Source organism: Hippocampus bargibanti, linkage group LG14 (assembly GCF_051943395.1).
Source record: "Hippocampus bargibanti isolate YZ-2025 linkage group LG14, ASM5194339v1, whole genome shotgun sequence".
In the NCBI taxonomy this organism is placed as follows: domain Eukaryota; kingdom Metazoa; phylum Chordata; class Actinopteri; order Syngnathiformes; family Syngnathidae; genus Hippocampus; species Hippocampus bargibanti.
In genome coordinates this window covers 21260162-21279914 of record NC_142747.1, presented here as the reverse complement: position 1 = coordinate 21279914, position 19753 = coordinate 21260162, and the positions used below count along the sequence as shown (strand labels likewise).

The window sequence follows — 19753 nt, the reverse complement described above, 5'->3', positions numbered from 1 at the left end:
TTGAATCGATTGCAAACATGTATGCTTTCCTCTTCAGAACTATTTGAATCATATTCATAACTGTATGAGTAAGAAGAAAGCATCTTCTCCCAATCTGAAGCCAATGTTTTGATTCTCGAGCCAGGCAAGACGTTTTGGGGTGACACCACAAACAAGGGGGCGGGACTTTCTGAAGCTGGCCACTTCCGGTTTCAATTTTTTTGCAGTTTCAGCACACTTTGTCATTTTTATTGGTGTTTTACATTTGACTAAAAATATCAGCCTGTGTGTTTTGGCTATTTTAGATGCTATCAAACCTTTTTCTGATGTCCGTTCGGAAACAAAAAAGTGATGTTGGTTGTCCTTTAAGTCCACTTCACATAAGTTTCAGTAACTATTCAATGAAGGAAATAGAAATATTTTACATCACACTCTGTACATGCATATCAATTGTGTGATAGAAGTGGTTAGACAAACACAAATATTGTCATGATATCAGCAGTGAATTTTACTTTTACGGACATTACTTAAATGTTCTATCATTGATTTAATTCGTAGAATGTCATATTGGATAATTTATCCAGGCACACCTGACGATGTCTAACGACACACGAATGTGCCGCGACGCAGTGGTTGAAAAAAAAAACCAACCCTGCTCTATTCAATGCTACTTGAATTCTTGTCATTTTCAAGGCCATATGTGTGAAAGGTTTGCAGTTTTTTTTCCTTAGTCACATGCCGGCAGAGGTGTACTCAAGCACTTATGCGTGATTGCACTATTCAACCGTCTTTTCTCAGCCCATCCCATGACTCCTATTCCCTCCAAAAAAAGGAGTACGTGGTTGCGCAATCACAGATCAGAGCATATGACTGGCCTTCCTTCAAAAATTATTGCATGAAACGAGTCATCTGTGCACAATCACCTCCCAAAAGGTCTCAAGACCCCCGTCTCATGCCGACTGCTAATTTAATCATCCATAATTACAGACACGCAGCGACAGAAACGTGACGGTGTCCAATGGCTATCTTTTTGGAGAAACAAGTGAGCGAAATCACAACCTACTACTATGGGGCCCATCGAAAGAACCATAAAATGACTTCAAAGCTGAGTTTCAGAGCGTTTGCGTTTGTGGAAGTGCAAGATATTTGGGATTCAGGAGGGAAACAATTCCGGTGGGGCCGCGGTTTACCAACACCTCACCTTACGAACTTTTCGGTTTGCCAACGTTAAATTGATGAAAATTAAACCTTGGATTAAGCGCGACTTTTCGCCCTACGCACCTCCTACCGCGGCTGGCGGAGTAACCTTCGGCGGAAGAACACCAAAGCGCATGACCGAACAGCGCCCCAGCCTGCCTGGAAATAAAATCTCTGCAGATGCAGCTGACATCAGGGAGCTTGTTGCTGACCATAATGAGGTCCTCGACAGAGAGGATTTGATTTGCCTTCAAGAGGACAAGCAGAAGCAAGCCGTTCGGGAGTTGATGTGCAGGCTTTTATTGAACGCTTCCATCCAGAAAAGACTGCGGCAATGACAATCATCAACATGATGAATGATCATGTGATGCCTCACTTTCGAAAGACCTTACAAGTCAGAAAGCAAAAGGTGTTAATTAAAAGCCATCAACGACCATCACAAATGTCAATAAAGTGACTTTATTATACAGTGCAGTGGATTTCTTTCATTAGAATACAATAGCACATTTATTATACGTGGAATAAGGTATATTGTGTGTAGTTTTAAGGTTTATTGAGTTGAAAATGATATTTTATGGAGACCTGGGAACGGATTATTCTCTTTTTAATGGTTTCCTATGGGAAATTAATTTTTGGGATACACACTTTTCGCCTTACACACTCTGTCTGGGAACCAATTAAGTTCGTAAGCCAAGGCCCCACTGTATTGTGAAAAAAAAATGTTGATTGATGAAGCCAAGGGAAAGGGAATGGGAGCAAACCAAAAGAATAGATTGTAAAACACGTTTTGCAAGAGTATAAACACGATGTTATCTTTGAAATGTTTCTTGGTCACACTCGCAAAAAGCGGCAATAGGAATGAAAAAAAGTCTTACTTTGCTGATGCAACAGAAGACGGGCATGCTGCTGGAAGGATGACATTGATTAGCAGATGCCATGCGGTCGGTCGTCTGAAACACAGTTAGCATACCGATCGATGTCTGCGGAGGATGAGACTAGAAACTTTGTGTCATTCAAAACTCAGACCCGCCTTTGTTCATCCATGACGGCAGAACATGCCTGACATTCGAATAACTGTTGAAATTGGCCAGCGTGTCCCATTCATTTTCATATTCCTGCAAATTCTAAAAGCATAACTGACACCAATACGAATTTCAGATGCAGACGTCTTTTTTTTTAATCCAGATCATTATATTTTATTGTGGAATGAGAGCTGAAATAACGGCACTGTTTTGTAACATCTGCTTTTTGGGCACACAAAAAAAACTTTATTCTGTGCGTGTGTGTATGTGTTTTTTTAATCCTTTTTTAAAAGGACGCAAAAGATTGAGTCAGAAAAATATGACAGTATTTCTAAGCCAACAACATAGCATAGACACAATTACAATTACGGTCACGGGATATTTTATGCTCGTTTCTCATTTTCGTACGTGAGAAATGTTGTGCACTGCTCGCAAGACTCCACTAGATGGCAGAGTGGGGTTAAAGTTGACCCATTCCGTTCAGCTCCAAACCCAAACAATGCGGAAAAAACAACACCGGAAATCGGCTTTACAAAATAAAAACCAAATATTTTTTTCCCTCTGAGATTTTGAGGCCAAAAAAAGGCACTCGATTGATCTGCCAAAAATTAAGAAAGTTATGATCGTTTAAAACGTAATAAATAACTCGGTCATAGATTTTCATTGTCTTAACTGTGTCATTACACGCAGAAAATCCCCTCATATTTCCCAAAGTAAAAATTCTATTATTTCCTGATTATTTGTCATAGAACAATAATCTAAGGTCACTTGAAAGCTATTTAAATGCACCTTAACATGGTATTAGAAAATGTGTGCTGAATTATGATTGAACATTTTTGTCACATTCCTAAATAATAATAATAATAACAAGAATAATAGTAATAACAATAATAATACTTACGTCAACTGTTGATGCAGTGTTACTGTAGGTTTGAAAGCACGAGTCGGAAATGTAGCGTGCGTCGAACGCTTTCAACAGTGACTTGATGTCGATCATCGTCATCGCCGGAGAAACCTGCTGGACAGTACAAGTAAAGTACTACTGTAGTACTACTATAGTGCACTTCCCAGTTTCCGTGTGAAGAAGTAGCCCCGTTTCTGCAGGTAAAAAAAAACAAATGACTTGATTTTTTTTTAAAGTGATGTGCAAGCGTTGTAATCGGAGGCGTTTTCATATGCACTGCTCATATTGTGGATGGGGCATTTAAAACGATGGGAAATCTGTGCTTGTGAACGTTCCACGCTCAAAAATAAAAAGAAACAACAAAGGCATCATTTGCTTTCATGTGCAGTACACAAATGTAACTATGGGAATTGATTATCTGTGCTTTCATTCAGTGGTGTAACGTCGTTTTTACTACTATTATTATTTTTTTGCTAGCTAGCATTTCGTTGGTTAACAAGCTAACCATGAAGCGAACACGTCAGTGATGCAGGACAGTGTAATAATACAACTTATACACGCAGAGATATTGATTTAAATACGCACGGCAACGTTCCAATAAAGAGGTAAACCAATCGTTCGAACGGCCCGCCGCAGAATGGCCATTTTTCAGTGCATCGAAACTGGCGACCGTTCGTTGTACCTTCGTTGTACCTGACATCAGGGGTATCGAACTGTTTTCTTTGTCTCAATGTGCAGATTAGCTAAAAGTGACTGTGAAATTTTTGAGGCGATTCATCTCCTCCTCCTTTTATTGTATACACATCAAAAACAAACTCGAAACCTATAGTTTTCAAATTCTGTAGTCAAAAATAATAGTGATACATCAGCTTACGAACTTAATTGGTTCCCAGAAAGTGTGAGTAGGCGTAAAGTTTGTCTGACACAAAATATACCTTATTTTATGTATAATAAATGCCCTGTTGTATTGTAATGAAAGAAATCAACTGTACTGTATACTAAAGTGGTTTTATTGACCTTTGTGATGGTCGTTGATGTAGTTGCCTCTTGATGATATCCGAGTAAAGTTGCCGTGCTTTCTGGGCGATAATACCCTCACTCACACTGTCAAATAGAGAGAAAACTAGCTAGCCAATAGATAGCTAATAGATAGCTATATAGCGAATAGATAGCCAGCTAGATAGCAAATAGCTATCTAGCTAAATAAATCAAGAAATATTCAGACTAAATGCAGATTTTTTTCCCTTTAGTCATTCATTTAACATCATCAATTCAAAACGGCAGACCATAGCATAATTGGTAATGAGATTTTAGTGTTAGTTTTGCCAATAAAGCATTGGCCAGACCTCTGGCCATGTTTTTTCCTTCCACAAGGAGGCAATATTTGCCTTTTCTTCCATGTGAGCGCTTTGTTACAGCTTAAGCTGTTGTGAAACCGCTATATAAATCAATATGTATTGAATTTTGTATCGCTGCCCCCATTTCAAGCTCATATAACTCCAGACCCATCTAATTGATGAATTAACTCTTTTCTTCTGATGAAAGAAGATCATCTAAGGTTTCTGACGCATTTTGTGGCTCCTGGAGTTGGAGTGACAATGACAAAAACCCTGGCACTGGAGGGGGACACATTTTTGCACATCGTCTGGCAGTGAACGAGTGAAAAAGAAAGACATGAATGACATGTGAAAATATTGGTGGCATATCTCGTATAATTCTCAAACTGTTTGACTTCCCGGACTTGACGTGTTTGGCGGAAGGCTGCATGGCTGACAGACAGCGGCGTGGACCAATCACACGACACCATGTTGGCTCGTAACTGCTTCCTCCTCTTACTGCTGGTGAGTGGGGCGGCGCTGGCCATCATCGCTTTCAGCCTCCACTTCTGTAAGTACACTTGAACAATTATTTGACATGACATGTAAACTTGGAGAAAATCACACCACAGTCATACATCAGCTTACGGACGCTTTAGCTAACGAACTTTTCGCCTTACGAACATTAAATTCGCGAGAATATAAATTGGTTGCTTCAATGGTCACGTCAAATTTTGGGAGCATGCGTGTCGCATGCACTATGCTTTTATTTTGAATTCATTTGTATCCATAATGTGTGTCAGTCCTTCACAAACGTTCTTTTGTGTACGTGCCTGGACAGAGCAGTTTGCAAAAGTTGATTTAGCTGCCGCGGGCGTGTGTCAATTGGTCAGAGGGGGAGGGGCTGACAAAGTAGTGAGCACGGAATGTAGAGCGTGACTGGCTGCCGTCCTCAATGGACTGCAGTGTTTGTCGCTCGGGCTCATTTCAATCCTGGACGCAGTCGACAAAATGGTCTCCGCCGTTGCAGCACGCATTCTCCTCTCACTCATCACGGGTACGTTTGGAGATACCGAACTCCATAGTATCGCCAAAATTACTCACCCGTAGAATAGTTATAGATAATCATAGAAAATAATAGATCATCAGAGTATATAAAAGAACAATTTAAAAGGAAGTAATTGATGTACCTAGCACAAATGCTCCCTTGCTTAATTTGTCGTAAATATTCTTTGCTGCTGATTTTGCTCCAGTTGCCGTTTGTCCATTCACTTCCTAGCGGGTTGCACCGTGCAATATTTGTGTCGCGTCGCCTGCTGCGAGCCACGTCAACTCTTCTTTCCAGCATGCTCTCGATGTACATTTTTGTACCTTTTGCAGCGTCCTAAATTTTCTTAGCTTCTTTTGAGTCTCTCTTCTGTGGTTTCGGTTAACCACTCGTATCCATTTTTCTTGTGTTCTCTGTGCGTCTACTTTGGAAAATGATATGCAAATGGACCCGGAAGCACAAAGTTATTCCATGCGGGCTTCTGATTGGCCGCCGACTATGTCAATTGCCAAACGAACCGAAATCGGACTAAAGCAAACGTTTGATTTGGAGAAAGTTGTCGGCCACCTGGGCGGAGATGTTCTGGAAGTTACACGCCGTTATTTCAGCCACCGATTCTACTTTTATTGCTGGATTGCGGATCAATAAAAGATCTTTTGGGCTTGAAATGGTCTTTCCTTCACCGTCTCCTTGCAGTCAATCTAGTCCCAACGACTCCTGCGGTGGAGGAGAGACAACATCAAGTCCAGGCTGCCGATGGAGCTGTTCGGGTGGCCCAAGGCACGAGCAGAAAGCGGCTCGCTCAAAAACCCCACCAGCCCTTATCCGAAGCCTACGGCTACTGCAACAAGCCCAGCCGGAGTGACCGAGCCCGGGAAGGTCAGTCCGACAATCAATTGGCTTGTGATCAATGAAATGGCGTGAGAAAGCATTGGCAATGACGTCATACATCTCATTTTTCATCTTACGTAGCCTGTTCATTGTTTACTCTGACGTCCACGTACTCGCCATCGGAGAAACCAAAAAATACACATCATCTTAGATTTCAGTTTTGGGTGCTTAGATGTCTTTTGTGACTTGCTAATAATAATAATAATAATAATATTAATACAATTCATTTCTAAGCGCCTTTCAAAACTCTCAAGGACACTTTACAGTCACAGCATATTTTTTTTCTGCATGTGAGCAGCGGCAGCCACACGCGTCAGCGTTCACTCAACCTCAAGGTCACTTTACAGTGATGCGATAAGTTTAAAAAAAAATATTTCCCCCTCATATTGTTGCTGTTTTGTGTTATTGGTTATTGATGAGGGTCCACTTCCAGGTGACGGTCCGGCAGACTTCAAGCTCCTGTCTGTCCATGTGATGATTCGCCACGGCGACCGTTACCCTCTCTACTCCATCCCCAAGACCAAACGGCCAGCCATCAACTGCACCCTGTCCACTAGCAGGTACCTACTTTGCCCTGTATTGATTGATTGATTGATTGATTGATTGATTGATTGACATGCCATCAACAAGAAAAAAATAGGATTGGGTTTAATAATACATTTCATTTCTAAGCGCCTTTCAAAACTCTCAAGGTCACTTGACAATCACAGGATAAGTTTTCTTCCGTGGGTGAGCAGCGGCAGCCACACGCGCCAGTGTTCATTCAACCCGGAAGTAACTAAAATAGATGGAAAGTTAGCTAGCTAGCTAGCAATTATTATTATTATTAGTAGTAGTAGTCGTCATAGTAGTATAAATTATGCACATTGGTAAGACATTGGTGTAGGAATGTAGAAAATATAGTGATGGTGATTGTTATTGGCATTGTTGTCGAATGGAGTCAAGCTAGCTGGCTATTAGCTATTATTCTATCTATTTGAGTTACTTCTGGGTTGATTGAACGCTGGTACGTGTGGCTGCCGCTGCTCACTGACAGAAAAAAAACCGTATCCTGTGACTATAAAGTGACCTTGAGAATTTTGAAAGGCGCTTCTAAAGAACGAATTGTATTATGATTATGATGATGATGATCAATGTGAAAGTGTGTGTGATCATCTTTGGTAGGAATCCTTCACACCCCCTGCTGAGCTCGTTCATAAGTCACATGGGCAAAGGAAACGCTGGCCATTGGGAGTCCCCGTTGGCGTCTCTCCCTCGCTTGCCGAATCACAATCCTTGTGAGATGGGAGAGCTCACGCAAACTGGTACGAAAATGATCAAGATGATTGATCGATGACAGCTCCTTTGAAAAAAAGACGCTGATAATGGCTGATTACTGCCATTCCCAAATGTCAATACACTTAGCTATCTATTAGCTAGCGAGTTAGCTTTCTATCTATTTGAGTTGGCGCGTGTGGCTGCCGCTGCTCACCCACAGAAAAAAACGTATCCTGTGACTGAAAAGGGACCTTGAGAGTTTTGAAAGGCGCTTAGAAATGAAATGGATTATTATTACTACTACTACAACCATTACTATGACTACTATTACTATTACTACTACTACTACTATTCCTGTTACTGCTACTATTATTATTATTATTATTATTCTCTTGTTTTCCTTTGGGCTTTTCCCTACAAGTGGTGGCCACAGCAAATCATGATGATGATGATGATGATGATGATTGAATGCGTTTGCTTGCCTTTGTCCAGGCGTGGTGCAGCACTTGGGAAACGGGCAAGTCCTCCAGCGAGCCTACGGGCCTCGGGCTCTGGTCCCTTCCGACTGGTCGCCTCAGCAGCTGTGGCTGGAGACCACGGCGAGGAGCCGCACGCTTCAAAGCGGACTGGCTTTCCTCTACGGTTTCCTCCCGGACTTTGACTGGAACAAGCTGAGCGTCCGTCGCCAAGCCAGCACCTTGTTCTGCGGCTCCGCCTGCGATTGCCCCGCCAGAAACCGCTACCTGGAAGAAGAGCACAAGAGACAATACCGCCTCCGAGCGGCTAACGCGGAACTGGAAAGAACTTACGCCGACATGGCGCGCGTCTTGGGGATCCCGACACGTGACCTGCGGGCGTCCAACCCCGTCGACTCCCTGCTGTGCCACCTGTGCCACGGTCTTCCGTTCCCGTGCGCCGCCGGGAAAGAAGCCGGCGCGTGTCTAACCGCGGCGCACTTTGCCGCCATTCGGCGACAACAGCTGGAGGACGAAAAAGATCGGCGGAAAGCAGGACTGTATCGGAAATACGCCGTCTTGGCCACGTACCCTTACCTCAACCGGACCGCCAACAAAATGGAAAGAGTGACCAGGGTAGCCGCAGGTAGTCGTCCGGCCAGACCGGGAGGCGAAGAGCTTTTCACGCTGTCCTCGGCGCACGACGTCACCGTGGCGCCTTTGCTGAGCGCCCTCGGACTGGAAGAGGCTCGCTTTCCACCTTTTGCTGCCAGGTTGGTTTGGGAATTGTGGAGAGGAACCTCCGAGCCCAAATCTGGCAAAACAAAAAATGCAGGATTTTTTATTCGGCTAATTTACAACGGAGACGACGTGACGTACGACACGGCGTTCTGTCGCTCGCTTGAGCGGCACTCCAGTCTTTGTCCGCTGAAAAAGTTCCTTTCTTTTGTCAGGAGGGACATCTTTCGGATTGTCAACGCTACTTCCTACCACCGCGCTTGTTTTCCTCACAAAGGTTAGCACATCGCTAACGGCTTGCGAGCTTTACGAAATCTTTACTTTGAACTCATTCGCTGACATTCATACATTTATTGGGGAATTGACAATCCAACGTAGAGCGCCATTGCCGAATTTGTTGTTTCATGCTTGGGTGACCGTAAAGCGCCCGTCAGACCTCTGGCAATAAGGGAGCGGCGTTTCCCTTTTTCCCCACGTTAGCGCTTTGTTGCAGCTTCACCTGTCGTTAAAAGCGCTATAACAATCAATATGGATGTATTGTATTTTGTACATCTGCCCCCATTTCAAGCTCGAATAACTCCAGACCCATATAACTTAAGAATTAACTGGCTTTTTTTTCTGATGAAAGAAGATCATCGAAGGTTTCTTACGCTGAATCAAATGTTAATGTAATGTAATGTAAAAACCCTGGCGCTGGAGTGGACAAGTTAATTCCTAAGTGGGTCTGGAGTTATTTGAGCTTGAAATGGGGGCAGATGTACACATGCATTTATATTGCGCTTCAACAACAACTGAAGCTGTGACAAAGCGCTAACGTGGACAAAAGTCAATAGTCCTGGAGTTGGAGTGACAGTGACAACAACCCTGGCACTGGAGCAGACACTTTTTTTGCACATCGTCTGGCAGTCAATGACTTCATGAATGCGAGAACAAACAAAGAAATAGCGACCCTTCCAGAAAACATCGACCACTACATTCAATGACATATTTGTACAACTTTGTATTGTTTACAGTACATCAAACTGACAATAATCTGCCATTTTGTAATTTTATTTTTAGCACGGGCATTTTTATGAACTTCCTGGTTTTTTTTTTTTATTATTATTATTATTTAAGTAAAAGTGAGGCAGGGCTCTTGAGTTATTTCCGCAATAAATTGTCTGGTGAAAACACGGTTGAACAGAATGGATGTAGCACTAAGACACTTTATTCTTCTACCAAGTCCAGAAATGGAACCACAATGAAAGTATGAATTTTTAACAACAATACGGGAAAAAAAGAAGAAAAATCAACACTAAAAACAGATTGTATGCTGGATTAAATATTTTTACAATCTGCGTTTGTGTGTCGTTTTTGCATTCTTTTCTTTTCTTTTCAAATCTATGGGCAAGTTTGCAGTGTAAAAAAATACATTTTTTTGACATTTATGTTGAAAAAAAGTGTGATTTCCTCTTACTTTCCTCACTTTGCTGCTGTGAAATATCAAGGTCTCCACTGCGAGACTAATAAAGGCTAATCCAATCCAATCTAGAGATCCACACGTGAATTCAATTGGAAACAAACCCAAAACGACACACCTTGTCCATATTTTTCAACGGTCGCTTCTACACATTTTTATTTTACTTTGAAATCATTTGCCATTTCTTTGCATTCTTTGTTCATAGCTGTAAAATGTTGAAACGGAGCTACCAGCAGATGGCAGTGATGCTCCATATGAGGCCAAACCACCACTTGTCGAATTTTCAACGGAAGCCGAAACAACTCACAGTCGATGCATTGACACAAACGTCCGCAACTCTTTCTTTCCCAACACAAAGAATCGCAAATTCTCTTGCGAGTGAAGCAGTGACAATTTCTTTCACAATCGTCCAATAGCACAAGTGTATTGATTCAGTAGACGTCAGAAGGTCTCCTGTATTTTCCCGTGTATAAGGCGCACCCAAAGGCCTTGATTTTCTTCCAAAGATGACCCTGCGCCTTATACGCCGGTGTGGTGCGGCTTATATGCAAAGTCATATTGAGCCACAACCGGTCTCGCAACTACTCTCAGCGGGAGAAGAAGTAGTGCGTAACCCCAGCCTCTACCGTAGCACCTTAGAATGCGGTGGGCCTTATATCTGGAAAACGTCTATGATTTATTCATGTACAGGTAACATCCGACTTCCGACCAGCCGTACTTCCGACCACGACCTCCAGACCCTATTTTTAAAATGTTAATTCTACACCTGGCACTGCAACGCGGTAGCTAGCCGGCAACGTGTTGGGCAATTTTGGCCAGCCAGCCAGCCAGCATGTCACTCTCGCACAGCAATCCACTGCGTGATGGCACCAGAGGGAGTTTGCCAGTCATTCTGCCTCTGAGTCTCTATTCAACATTTTGAATGGATTCCGACTTACGACCATTTTGACTTACAACCGTCAGGTCGGAACAGAACTCGGTCGTAAGTCGGGTGTTACCTGTGTTAGATTTGCAACCCTTTTTTCATTCATTGAAGACGTGCATGATACTCCGGTGTGTCTTGTATATGGAAACTGTTTGAAAATACACCATTCATTGGGGGTGCGCCTTATACACCGGAAAATACTTGCTAAAAGTCGGTTGCTAATGACATAACAGTGATCAGAGCAAAGAGAAATGACAACATTGAAATGGCAATAAATGAAGTTCAATGCAGCAAAGCTTGTTTTCCCAGCGAACTCAGATCAAGATTTTACTCCAAGCCCGCAGTTACAGTCCAAAAAATAATAATCTCTGATTCAGTTTTCAAATCCATTCCTCTTGTATTTCCCCCCTCGCGCCGCAAAAGAGGTTGCAAGGTTGTTTCAACAACGAGAGAGAGAAAGAAAAAAAAAATCAATGAGGATGGCAAACAAAACAGACTTCGTGGAGCCCTCAGCGTTGGTGGAATCACGCCATGCGGCCTTTAAGATGAGTGACATTTCATATTTCCTCCTTTGCTGAGTCATGGCAAGAAGTCCACACTGGACTCCACGAGACAATGAAACCTTGTCAAAGTCTGTTTTCTGGAGATTATCAAGCCGTGATCCCGCTGACTTGTCTGTTTTCTCTTTATTATAAAACATCCGCCTGTCAAGCTTTTTCCCCCCATTTTATCCGTGTCTCCCCGCATATTATTATTATTATTTTTACCTCCTCCAACACATCAACAACAGTCGGAACCCTTGGAGGCGTGACCTCCCCCATACCGGCACGTTTTCATGAGAGGTCAAAAACGACAAATCAGAGATGTCAAATGATGTGAAAATCCAAGATGGATCCAAATGCAGTCAGCCATTTCCCCCTGCAAGAGAAGCGGTTCGTAACCCCGGCCTACGCTTATAATGTGGTGTGCCTTGTATTTGGAAAACTTTTCCAGATTTATATACAGTGATACCTTGGCTTACGAACTTAATTGGTTCCCAGACACAGTGTGTAAGGCCAAAAGTGTGTAGCCCAAAAATTAATTCCCCATAGGAAACCATTAAAATGAGAATAATCCGTTCCCAGGTCCCCATAAAACATCCATTTCTACTTTCTAATTTTCTAAGCCTAAAAGGACAACCGACGCCTCCGGACAAGTTGCGTCCATAATTTGGAAAATGACTTCAAATGACATCTACTGAGCCGGTGGAATCTACAAAGATTCCACCGCATATAGCTAGAATTTACCTTTTAAGACTGAATATTCAGGAAGTCTTGTTTTTGAGTTGGTGACGATTCCTTACGTGACGTTTATAGCTAGCGAATAGATAGCGTATAGCTAGCGAATAGATAGGTATTAGCTAGCGAATAGATAGCTGCACACAATATTTTCCCTTTTCTAATTGTAAAAAAAAAAATCACCTCATACATTTGGACCAGCACGATAAGTGTTTCTGGCGGACATATGTAGTCATGTTTAATGTTCTGTGTCTCTCTTGTCGTGACAGGAGGGAGTGTCTGAATGGGGGAGCGCTACTTTGGTGGTTGTGCAGCCGACTTGTGTTTATTTAGCCCCAAATTCCACGACTTCTTCATGAATGAGAGAACCAGTGACCCTACCACCCCCCCCCCCCCCCGCACACCACACTTCCTTGTGGAAAAAAAGGCATGTTTTATTGCTGCCGTATGAAGGTGCTGACATGGGCCTAATGACAGTCTTACTCCAAAGTGCTTGTCTTCAAGCTTCAAGCAAGTCCTCACCTTTAACAGGCTGTCAGCATCACAGCCTCCCTCGGTGGAGTGCACCAACCAAGTCAGCAACTTGTCGAAAGATCCATTTGTCGTACAGAAGTGGTCCATCGATGAAAAGGTTTCTTCAGCCGTCATCTGTACTTTTTTCAAGGTGTCGGATGGTTTATTCCTCATCCGAGAAGCTTCGTCAGCAAACTAAAATTTTGCTGGTAGCTCTGGCCCTGTATACGGGTATATTAGAGCAAAATCAGAATCATCTTTATTGCCAAGTATGTACAACACACAAGAAATGTGTCTTTGGTAGAACACACCTGCACTAGTATCATTATTAAAAAATGCATTTATTTAAGTATGTATTCATTTCTTTTTGGATGAGGAGCGAAAGGTCCGACACCTTCAAAAAAGTACAGACGAAGGCTGAAGAAACCTTTTCATCGATGTCGAAAGATTTTTTTTACTCCCGAGAAGGAACGAAGCCTCATTTCCAGGATGTTCTGTCCAGTCTCACCTTAAAATCGGAGTTTATTTACCTTTCACTTTTCATTAGGTAACTGAGTGTGCACGGTGGCCATTTTGGCTCATTGACAAGTTTACAGTCCGCAGAGGCTTGGAATGAGTCAACTGGAGTTTCTGTCAATACTGCCCAAACGGACGTCTTTATTTTTGCCTGTTTTGGATTTTCTCTAATTGATTTTGAGTGCTTCTATGTCGCCTTTTGCTGGCCTTGTTGTCACTCAAAATTAGCACTTTCAACTCAACAAGCCGCAACGTGTATTCTGAAACCAGTTCCTGGTGTGTGTTTAGTGTCACCGTCATTCGATACACTTGACATTTTATGAGGGTTGATTAAAAAAATGCTTTGGGTTCTGTTTTATTTCATGCGGAAATAAAAAAAAAAAAACATATTTCAGGCAGCGTCAGTTTTGTTTTTCTCATCCAAAAGCAGTGTTTGAAATAACGTCTGCCTGGAGGCCCGTGGCGTACAACTTTTACATCGGGCGTACTTTTTTCAAGTCAAACGTTTGTTTTATTCAATAAAGCAAAAGCTTCAAGCAAACCGCTACAAGCCACGTGGACTCCTCTTTCTAAGCGACTTTCAAAACTTTCAAATACACTTTACAGAACTGTAAAACTGTCGCGGCTCGGAATTGAAGTGGATTTATGTAGGACAGGAGATGTGAGACAATGTCTTTTCGTCAATGGATTCTACAGCTTCGTGTTTGCTTTCAACATTTAGCTTGTAGTAGACATGCAATTTCCACCTTGATCCACTGCTGAAATGGATGCTTTGATCCTCTCTTTCATCTAGAATTGCTTCGCGTCATCACAAAGAGGGTACAGCAAGTCCTGAAGAATGAATGAGTCTCTGTGTCTTTGTGTTGTCAAATTGTTTGATATTTTTTTGTTTTTCCCAAGATGGCGGCGCGTGAACATGCAGTGGCTCCCCTCTCCCGGCAAATTGGCGTTTTCGTGTTTATTATGTTTATTAAAGTCACTATAAGTGCCTTGCATGCTGGGTCTGAGAGGACAGTCATTTCATCTGCGCTGTATGTCATGCATATTAGCATATTTGACAAGAAAGCTGACTTTGACTTTGACTTACAGTCACGGTATAGCCCTGTTTCGTGCTTGGGACTATACCGTGACTATAAAGTGTACTTGAGAGTTTTGAAAGGCGCTTAGAAAGAGCAGTCCTACGTGGCTTTTAGCAGACAACGCAACGCAAACATTGCATTGTGCACCATGACCACAACTGGAGCAAAATGAGAGTTGTCTGCCCTGGTTTCCGCTAACTTTTTCTCATGATTGTGTTTCAGACACTGCCAGAAGCCATCAAAGTTTCCGCTTATTTATTTCATGCGCACAAGTGGACATTATGATTCAGATGGGCCATATTGCGGGAACATTTTAGCGGAGGTTGGCCGGGCTGGCGGCCATGTTTCTGTCTCCCCTTTCTGGTTTGTCTCACTCGTGACCTTGTCATAACAAACACTCGGGCGCAGTATGTCAGCTTAGCTAGAAAGTACACGCTTTTTGAGTTTATTTCTCACCTCATTAAGCGGCAAAAGAGAGAAAAGAAGCAGAAGCGAGCTGGAGAACATGAACAAAATGAGATAACATGGGAATTTGAAGTTGTCGGTGAAGTAAAAGTGCTGAGGAATTATGAAAGGAAAGCCTGGGAAATGAAGGGACATTCCCAGCAATGTAGTTTTGTGTTTTAACCTTACTGAATCTACCATTCATTGTTATCGTCTGTGAGAAAACACGAAGCATCTGGAGAAATTCCACGCAAGCATGAGGAGAACATGCAAACTCCTCTGACTGACGGTGATGAAGTCTGACACGTCTGTCACTGTTTGCCGCCAAAAGTAAAAGCAGATTGAAATGGATAAATGTGTGCGTCTGTCCAAGGGGAAGATGTTATTTTCTCACCGGCTCTGTCAGCGTGGCGTGGCGCGGCCCGAGGGTTGAAACAGACGTTGGTATCCCTTGGAATCCAGATCCAGACCCCCCGCGAGGCTGAAGCCTCAACACACTCTTCTGAGCAAGGAAGGCTCCTGTCAAAACGCCAAAGCAACACAAACAGCTCTCTGACAGGAAAGAACACAACGCATAAAGTCAGATTTACCACAAAATGAGGCTCTTGCAGAAGGGAGACAATATATATACACACATACCTACCTACACAACTACCTACACACCTAAACACATACACACCTACCTAATCACCTACACACCTACCTGCACACCTAACTACCTACCTACCTACCTACATACATACATCTGTGGGTCCTGGAATTGGAGTGAAAATGCCAATAACCCTGGCTGGCACTGGAGTGGACACATTTGTGCTTTTCCCTGGCAGCGAATGAGTTAATGATTGAGTAAAAGACTGCGATCAAGCGTAGCGTTTGTGAGGTGGCAGGTCAGCGTTGAGCGACAAGAGCGCCAGGCGGAGTCCTGCCAAGTCACGTTCTTCCATTGCGGGCGCCATCATCATTCACCATCTGAAATCTCCAAATGATCCGAGCCGAGTTGGAAACGCCGTCCGTCTCGGCGTGTTCAAGAATGTCCACCACATGAGGCCAATCTGAACGCCGGATGATTGATCACATAAGTCATTGAGAACCGTCTCAAAGCTTTTGTCCATAAAGTTCGGCAGCGTCGTTGGAAATCTAAGCCTTGATATTGATGTGAGCTCTTTTCTGTATCTGATTTCAGGCGTGCCAGCCTGTTGTTTTTCCTCCCGTCTGCAGCTGTAGCGCAAGATACGCGATGCACAAAGTCATCCATCACATCCTGCCCGCGAGGACTTCAAGCTAAAGCCTCCTTCTCTCCGCTAGTTATGATTGGAACAAAAGTCAAAGGAAGATTCATGGCGAGCAACTGGCAAAAGGGGGGAAACACAGCTTGGCTGCGGGTGCAAGCGGCCGTGTCCTCCTCACAAATTCCTTCAACGTATTCAAGGGGAAGTCAAATAAGAAGAAGAATCAGAATCAGAATCAGAATCCATTTCATTTCTAAGCGACTTTACAGTCACATGAGCCATTTTTCTGCGGGTGAGCAGCGGCAGCCACAAGCGCCGCCGTTCACTCAACCCGGAAGTAACTCAAATAGATAGCAAGCTAGCCAGCTAGCTAACAGATAGCCACCAGATACCTAGCTAGATAGCCAGTCAGTTAGTGAATAGATAGCTAGCTAGATACCAAATAGCGATAGCTAATAGATAGCAAATTATAATACACGTAATACTACTACTACTACTAATAATAATAATAATCATCATAATAATAAGGGCATCTGTCCAAAAGGCAAATGCTGGTCCTGCGTGGGAGGGGGAAAAAATTTCCAGAGGTCTGACCAGCTCTGACCCGATCTCCACCGCAAGACTAATAAAGGCTAATCCAATCCAATGAGTAAATACTTGAAACAAAGAATCACAAAAAAATAAATAAATACACTTTTTTGACAGCTTTGACCTAGAAAAAAAACCCCATAGAGGAAACGAATCAAGACAGAATTCTGGAAGTCATAACTAAAGTGTTGTAATCAAGCAAATTGAAGACAAAAAAATCTGATTGAAAATGAGAAACAGCACTTGTGTCTTTGTGTTTCTTCTGCCTGTTCTGTACGGCTCAAAAAGGAGCTGATTGCAAGTGACTGCGCGCGGGTAAGCGTGATGGGAATTGCGGCTCTTTTCAGAGAGCCAGTACTTTTGGCTCGGCTCACTTAAAGGACAACCGACACCACTTTTTTCTTTCCTAACTGACATCAGAAAAACCTTTGATAGCGTCTAAAATAGCCAAAAAAATAGCCCTCTTGTTCGTGACGTCACGCCAAGATGTCAAGATGTCAAGATGCCTTGCTCAAGAATCAAAACAATGCCTTTAGATTCGGAGATGCTTTATTGTTACTCCTACAGTTATGAATAGGATTCTAATAGTTCTGAAGAGGAAAGCATAAATGTTTGCAATCGATTAAAGGAGTCCTCCCACATCAACTCGAACCGTCAATGACAGCAATGTAGCGTGCCAGAAAATGCACAAGATGGCGCCCAAGCTCATTCAATGTTTATGTAGTCCTAAAACTTAATATTTTGTGAGTCCTGGAATTCGAGCGAGAATGACAAAAACCCTGGCACTGGAATGGACATATGTTTGCACATGTCTGGCCGCGAATGAATTAATAGTCCCACAGTGGGGAAGTTTGCAATATACAGGAGCAAAATTGAAGAGAAAAGAATAGATGTGTCCCCATTTTTGAAGTTTTTCCATAATAAGTGCGGAATCATTTCAAAACATTTGAATGTGAGCATTCTAATGAAAACCATGCATGTGTGCGTATTTGATGTGGCCTGTTTAGAAAGAACGAAGCGTTCTCTTGATTTCCTCTCAGGAAGAAACGCCATACTTGTCTGGTTTGTCGCCACGTGTGATGACTGAACGGTCTTGGCAGAGCACGGCTCGGATTTCATCTCGGCCATATTGTCCAAAGGACCTCATCAAGAAAGTCAGCCATTGATCTAAGCAGCGGACCGCCATGTGCCATCAGTCTTGACTCCCGTCACACACACTTAAAGACCCGCACTGACTTCTATATCAATAAATTCTCTGCCGCGGACCACCAATTAATCACTCGGATTCGGGTGACGGATAGATTGTGCATTGCGTTTGTGTGTTCAATAAACAACGAGCCAATGGCTGCATGCTAGGCAACGTACTTTTTCCTTCTGAGATCAGAAGACAAAAAAAACTTGTTTGGCACCCCTTCCGGTGGACTTTGCTCTCCAAAGCAGTCGCTTGCGCTTGATTGCATTTTCAGACTTCTCTCGCATGACGGCAGGTGGATTACGGACTTATCTGATGACTCGGACTTTTTGAAGATGATGTTTAACCAGCTTTTATTCAAGTTTTACCCCTAAATATCCTAGATTAGGTAGACATCCTTAGAAATAGACTGGAGGGAGCAGTTAAGAGAGGTGGAGGGGGGGGGATGAGGAGAGGATAACTACTCTCCTGTTCTCCGCAGTGCTTCATAATGACCTGGTGAGACAAGTGTGTATGTGTGTATGTCGATGTGTGTTTAAAAAGAGGGTACCTATGGGGTGGTCCTGTAGGCTTTGCGCAGATGAAATGCTGATGCAGTGTAGAGACAGCTGGGTAGAGTGTAACCAGGGTCATTAAGGTTCTACTGGGCAAGAGCAAAAACAATCATCAACACACGCTGATTCCCCTCCAACACTCAATAAGCCTTTTTACGTTCAAAAAAAGAACGAAAACGGTGCTGGTGACAGGTTCTCTATGGGGTCTTGGAGGATGAGAGAGAGGGGAGGAAGTATCAGGGAAGGGGGGGGGGGGGTCTTGAGAAGCCAGACAGCAGCTAAGTGTTTATTTGGGCAAGCAAGAGGTTGAAAGTGGGTTCAACACAAAGTAGGGGATTATGGAAGATCAGAGGAGAACCTCTTCCACCACACCCGCTGTCTAGTCCGACTCCTCCCACTCTCGACAAACTTGCCCTGTCAGCGTGCACCCCGCAGTTCCCACCGGGGTTCCTGCCAAAAAAATAAAAACAAAACACTTTGCATTTGTGTTACTGCTTTGCAAGAGGAAGTTCAGTGTATTGTCAGCAAAAGTATCCTTTGTGTGCAAATCAGATGTTGATGATGCGTTTAATGTCCATGGTCAACGGTATTTAGGTGCCTAATGTTATGAGAGAGCGACTCGATCGTCGAGTGCTTAGCACGCCGACTTCACTGTGAAGAGGTTGAGATCAAGACTCATTCCGGCCTCCCAGTGTGGCGTTTGCATGTTCTCCCTGGACCCACGTGGGTTTTCTCCGGATCCTCCGGTTTCCTCCCACAACCCACAACAGACTCCTTGGTTTTCTCAGGGTCAATCTGGAGGTGATTCTGCTGGCACCAGTACATGAAGTCATCCGCCATTCCCTCGTACTACCTATAATCGTCTTCTTTAATTAGGCGGACAATCGCAGAGTCGTCAGAGAACTTCTAAAAGTGGCAGTTTGGAGTGATGTAGTATGAAGTGTAGAGGGTGAACAGGAATGGAGCAAGGCCTGTCCCTTGCGGAGAAGCCTGTACGACTCATAGCTCTGCGCCCTGACGTTCTGGACCCGGTTCGTGAGGTAGTCTCTCTGAGAAGGTTCACTTTTCCCATCTGGTCCTATTCAAGTCTGCATGGCGCGGTAGTCGAGTTGTTTGTCTATGTGTGCTCTGCGATTGGCTGCCAACCAATTCAGGGTGTCCCCCGCCTAC

General features: G+C 43.4%; 1 protein-coding gene and 1 long non-coding RNA gene across 5 annotated transcripts; one reads left to right on the top strand and one right to left on the bottom strand.

Annotated features, from left to right (window-relative positions):
* Positions 1 to 1455: 1455 nt before the first annotated feature.
* Positions 1456 to 3804, bottom strand: LOC148888849 (uncharacterized). Its single transcript, XR_016117232.1, has 4 exons — positions 3688 to 3804; positions 3100 to 3296; positions 2052 to 2126; positions 1456 to 1563 (listed from the first exon to the last, which is right to left on the bottom strand). It is a non-coding gene; the product is annotated as an uncharacterized LOC148888849 (long non-coding RNA).
* Positions 3189 to 10305, top strand: pxylp1 (2-phosphoxylose phosphatase 1). Of its 4 annotated transcripts, none has more exons than XM_089014429.1 (6): positions 3189 to 3302; positions 4863 to 4989; positions 6163 to 6345; positions 6791 to 6917; positions 7522 to 7661; positions 8107 to 10304. In XM_089014429.1, the coding sequence occupies exons 2-6, from the start codon at positions 4908 to 4910 to the stop codon at positions 9087 to 9089; spliced, it is 1515 nt and encodes a 504-aa protein (XP_088870555.1). In that variant the 5' UTR covers positions 3189 to 3302; positions 4863 to 4907; the 3' UTR covers positions 9090 to 10304. The 4 variants fall into 4 exon arrangements, with proteins under 4 accessions (XP_088870555.1, XP_088870557.1, XP_088870556.1 ...); XM_089014431.1 differs by lacking the exon at positions 3189 to 3302 and adding an exon at positions 3313 to 3499; XM_089014430.1 differs by lacking the exon at positions 3189 to 3302 and having other exon boundaries at positions 4639 to 4989.
* Positions 10306 to 19753: the final 9448 nt, after the last annotated feature.

Coding starts and splice junctions, on each gene's coding strand:
- pxylp1 (XM_089014429.1), top strand. CDS start 4,908: ATGTTGGCTCGTAACTGCTTCCTCCTCTTACTGCTGGTGAGTGGGGCG. Junction 4,990..6,162: donor CGCTTTCAGCCTCCACTTCT/GTAAGTACACTT, acceptor GTCTCCTTGCAG/TCAATCTAGTCCCAACGACT. Junction 7,662..8,106: donor GGGAGAGCTCACGCAAACTG/GTACGAAAATGA, acceptor GCCTTTGTCCAG/GCGTGGTGCAGCACTTGGGA.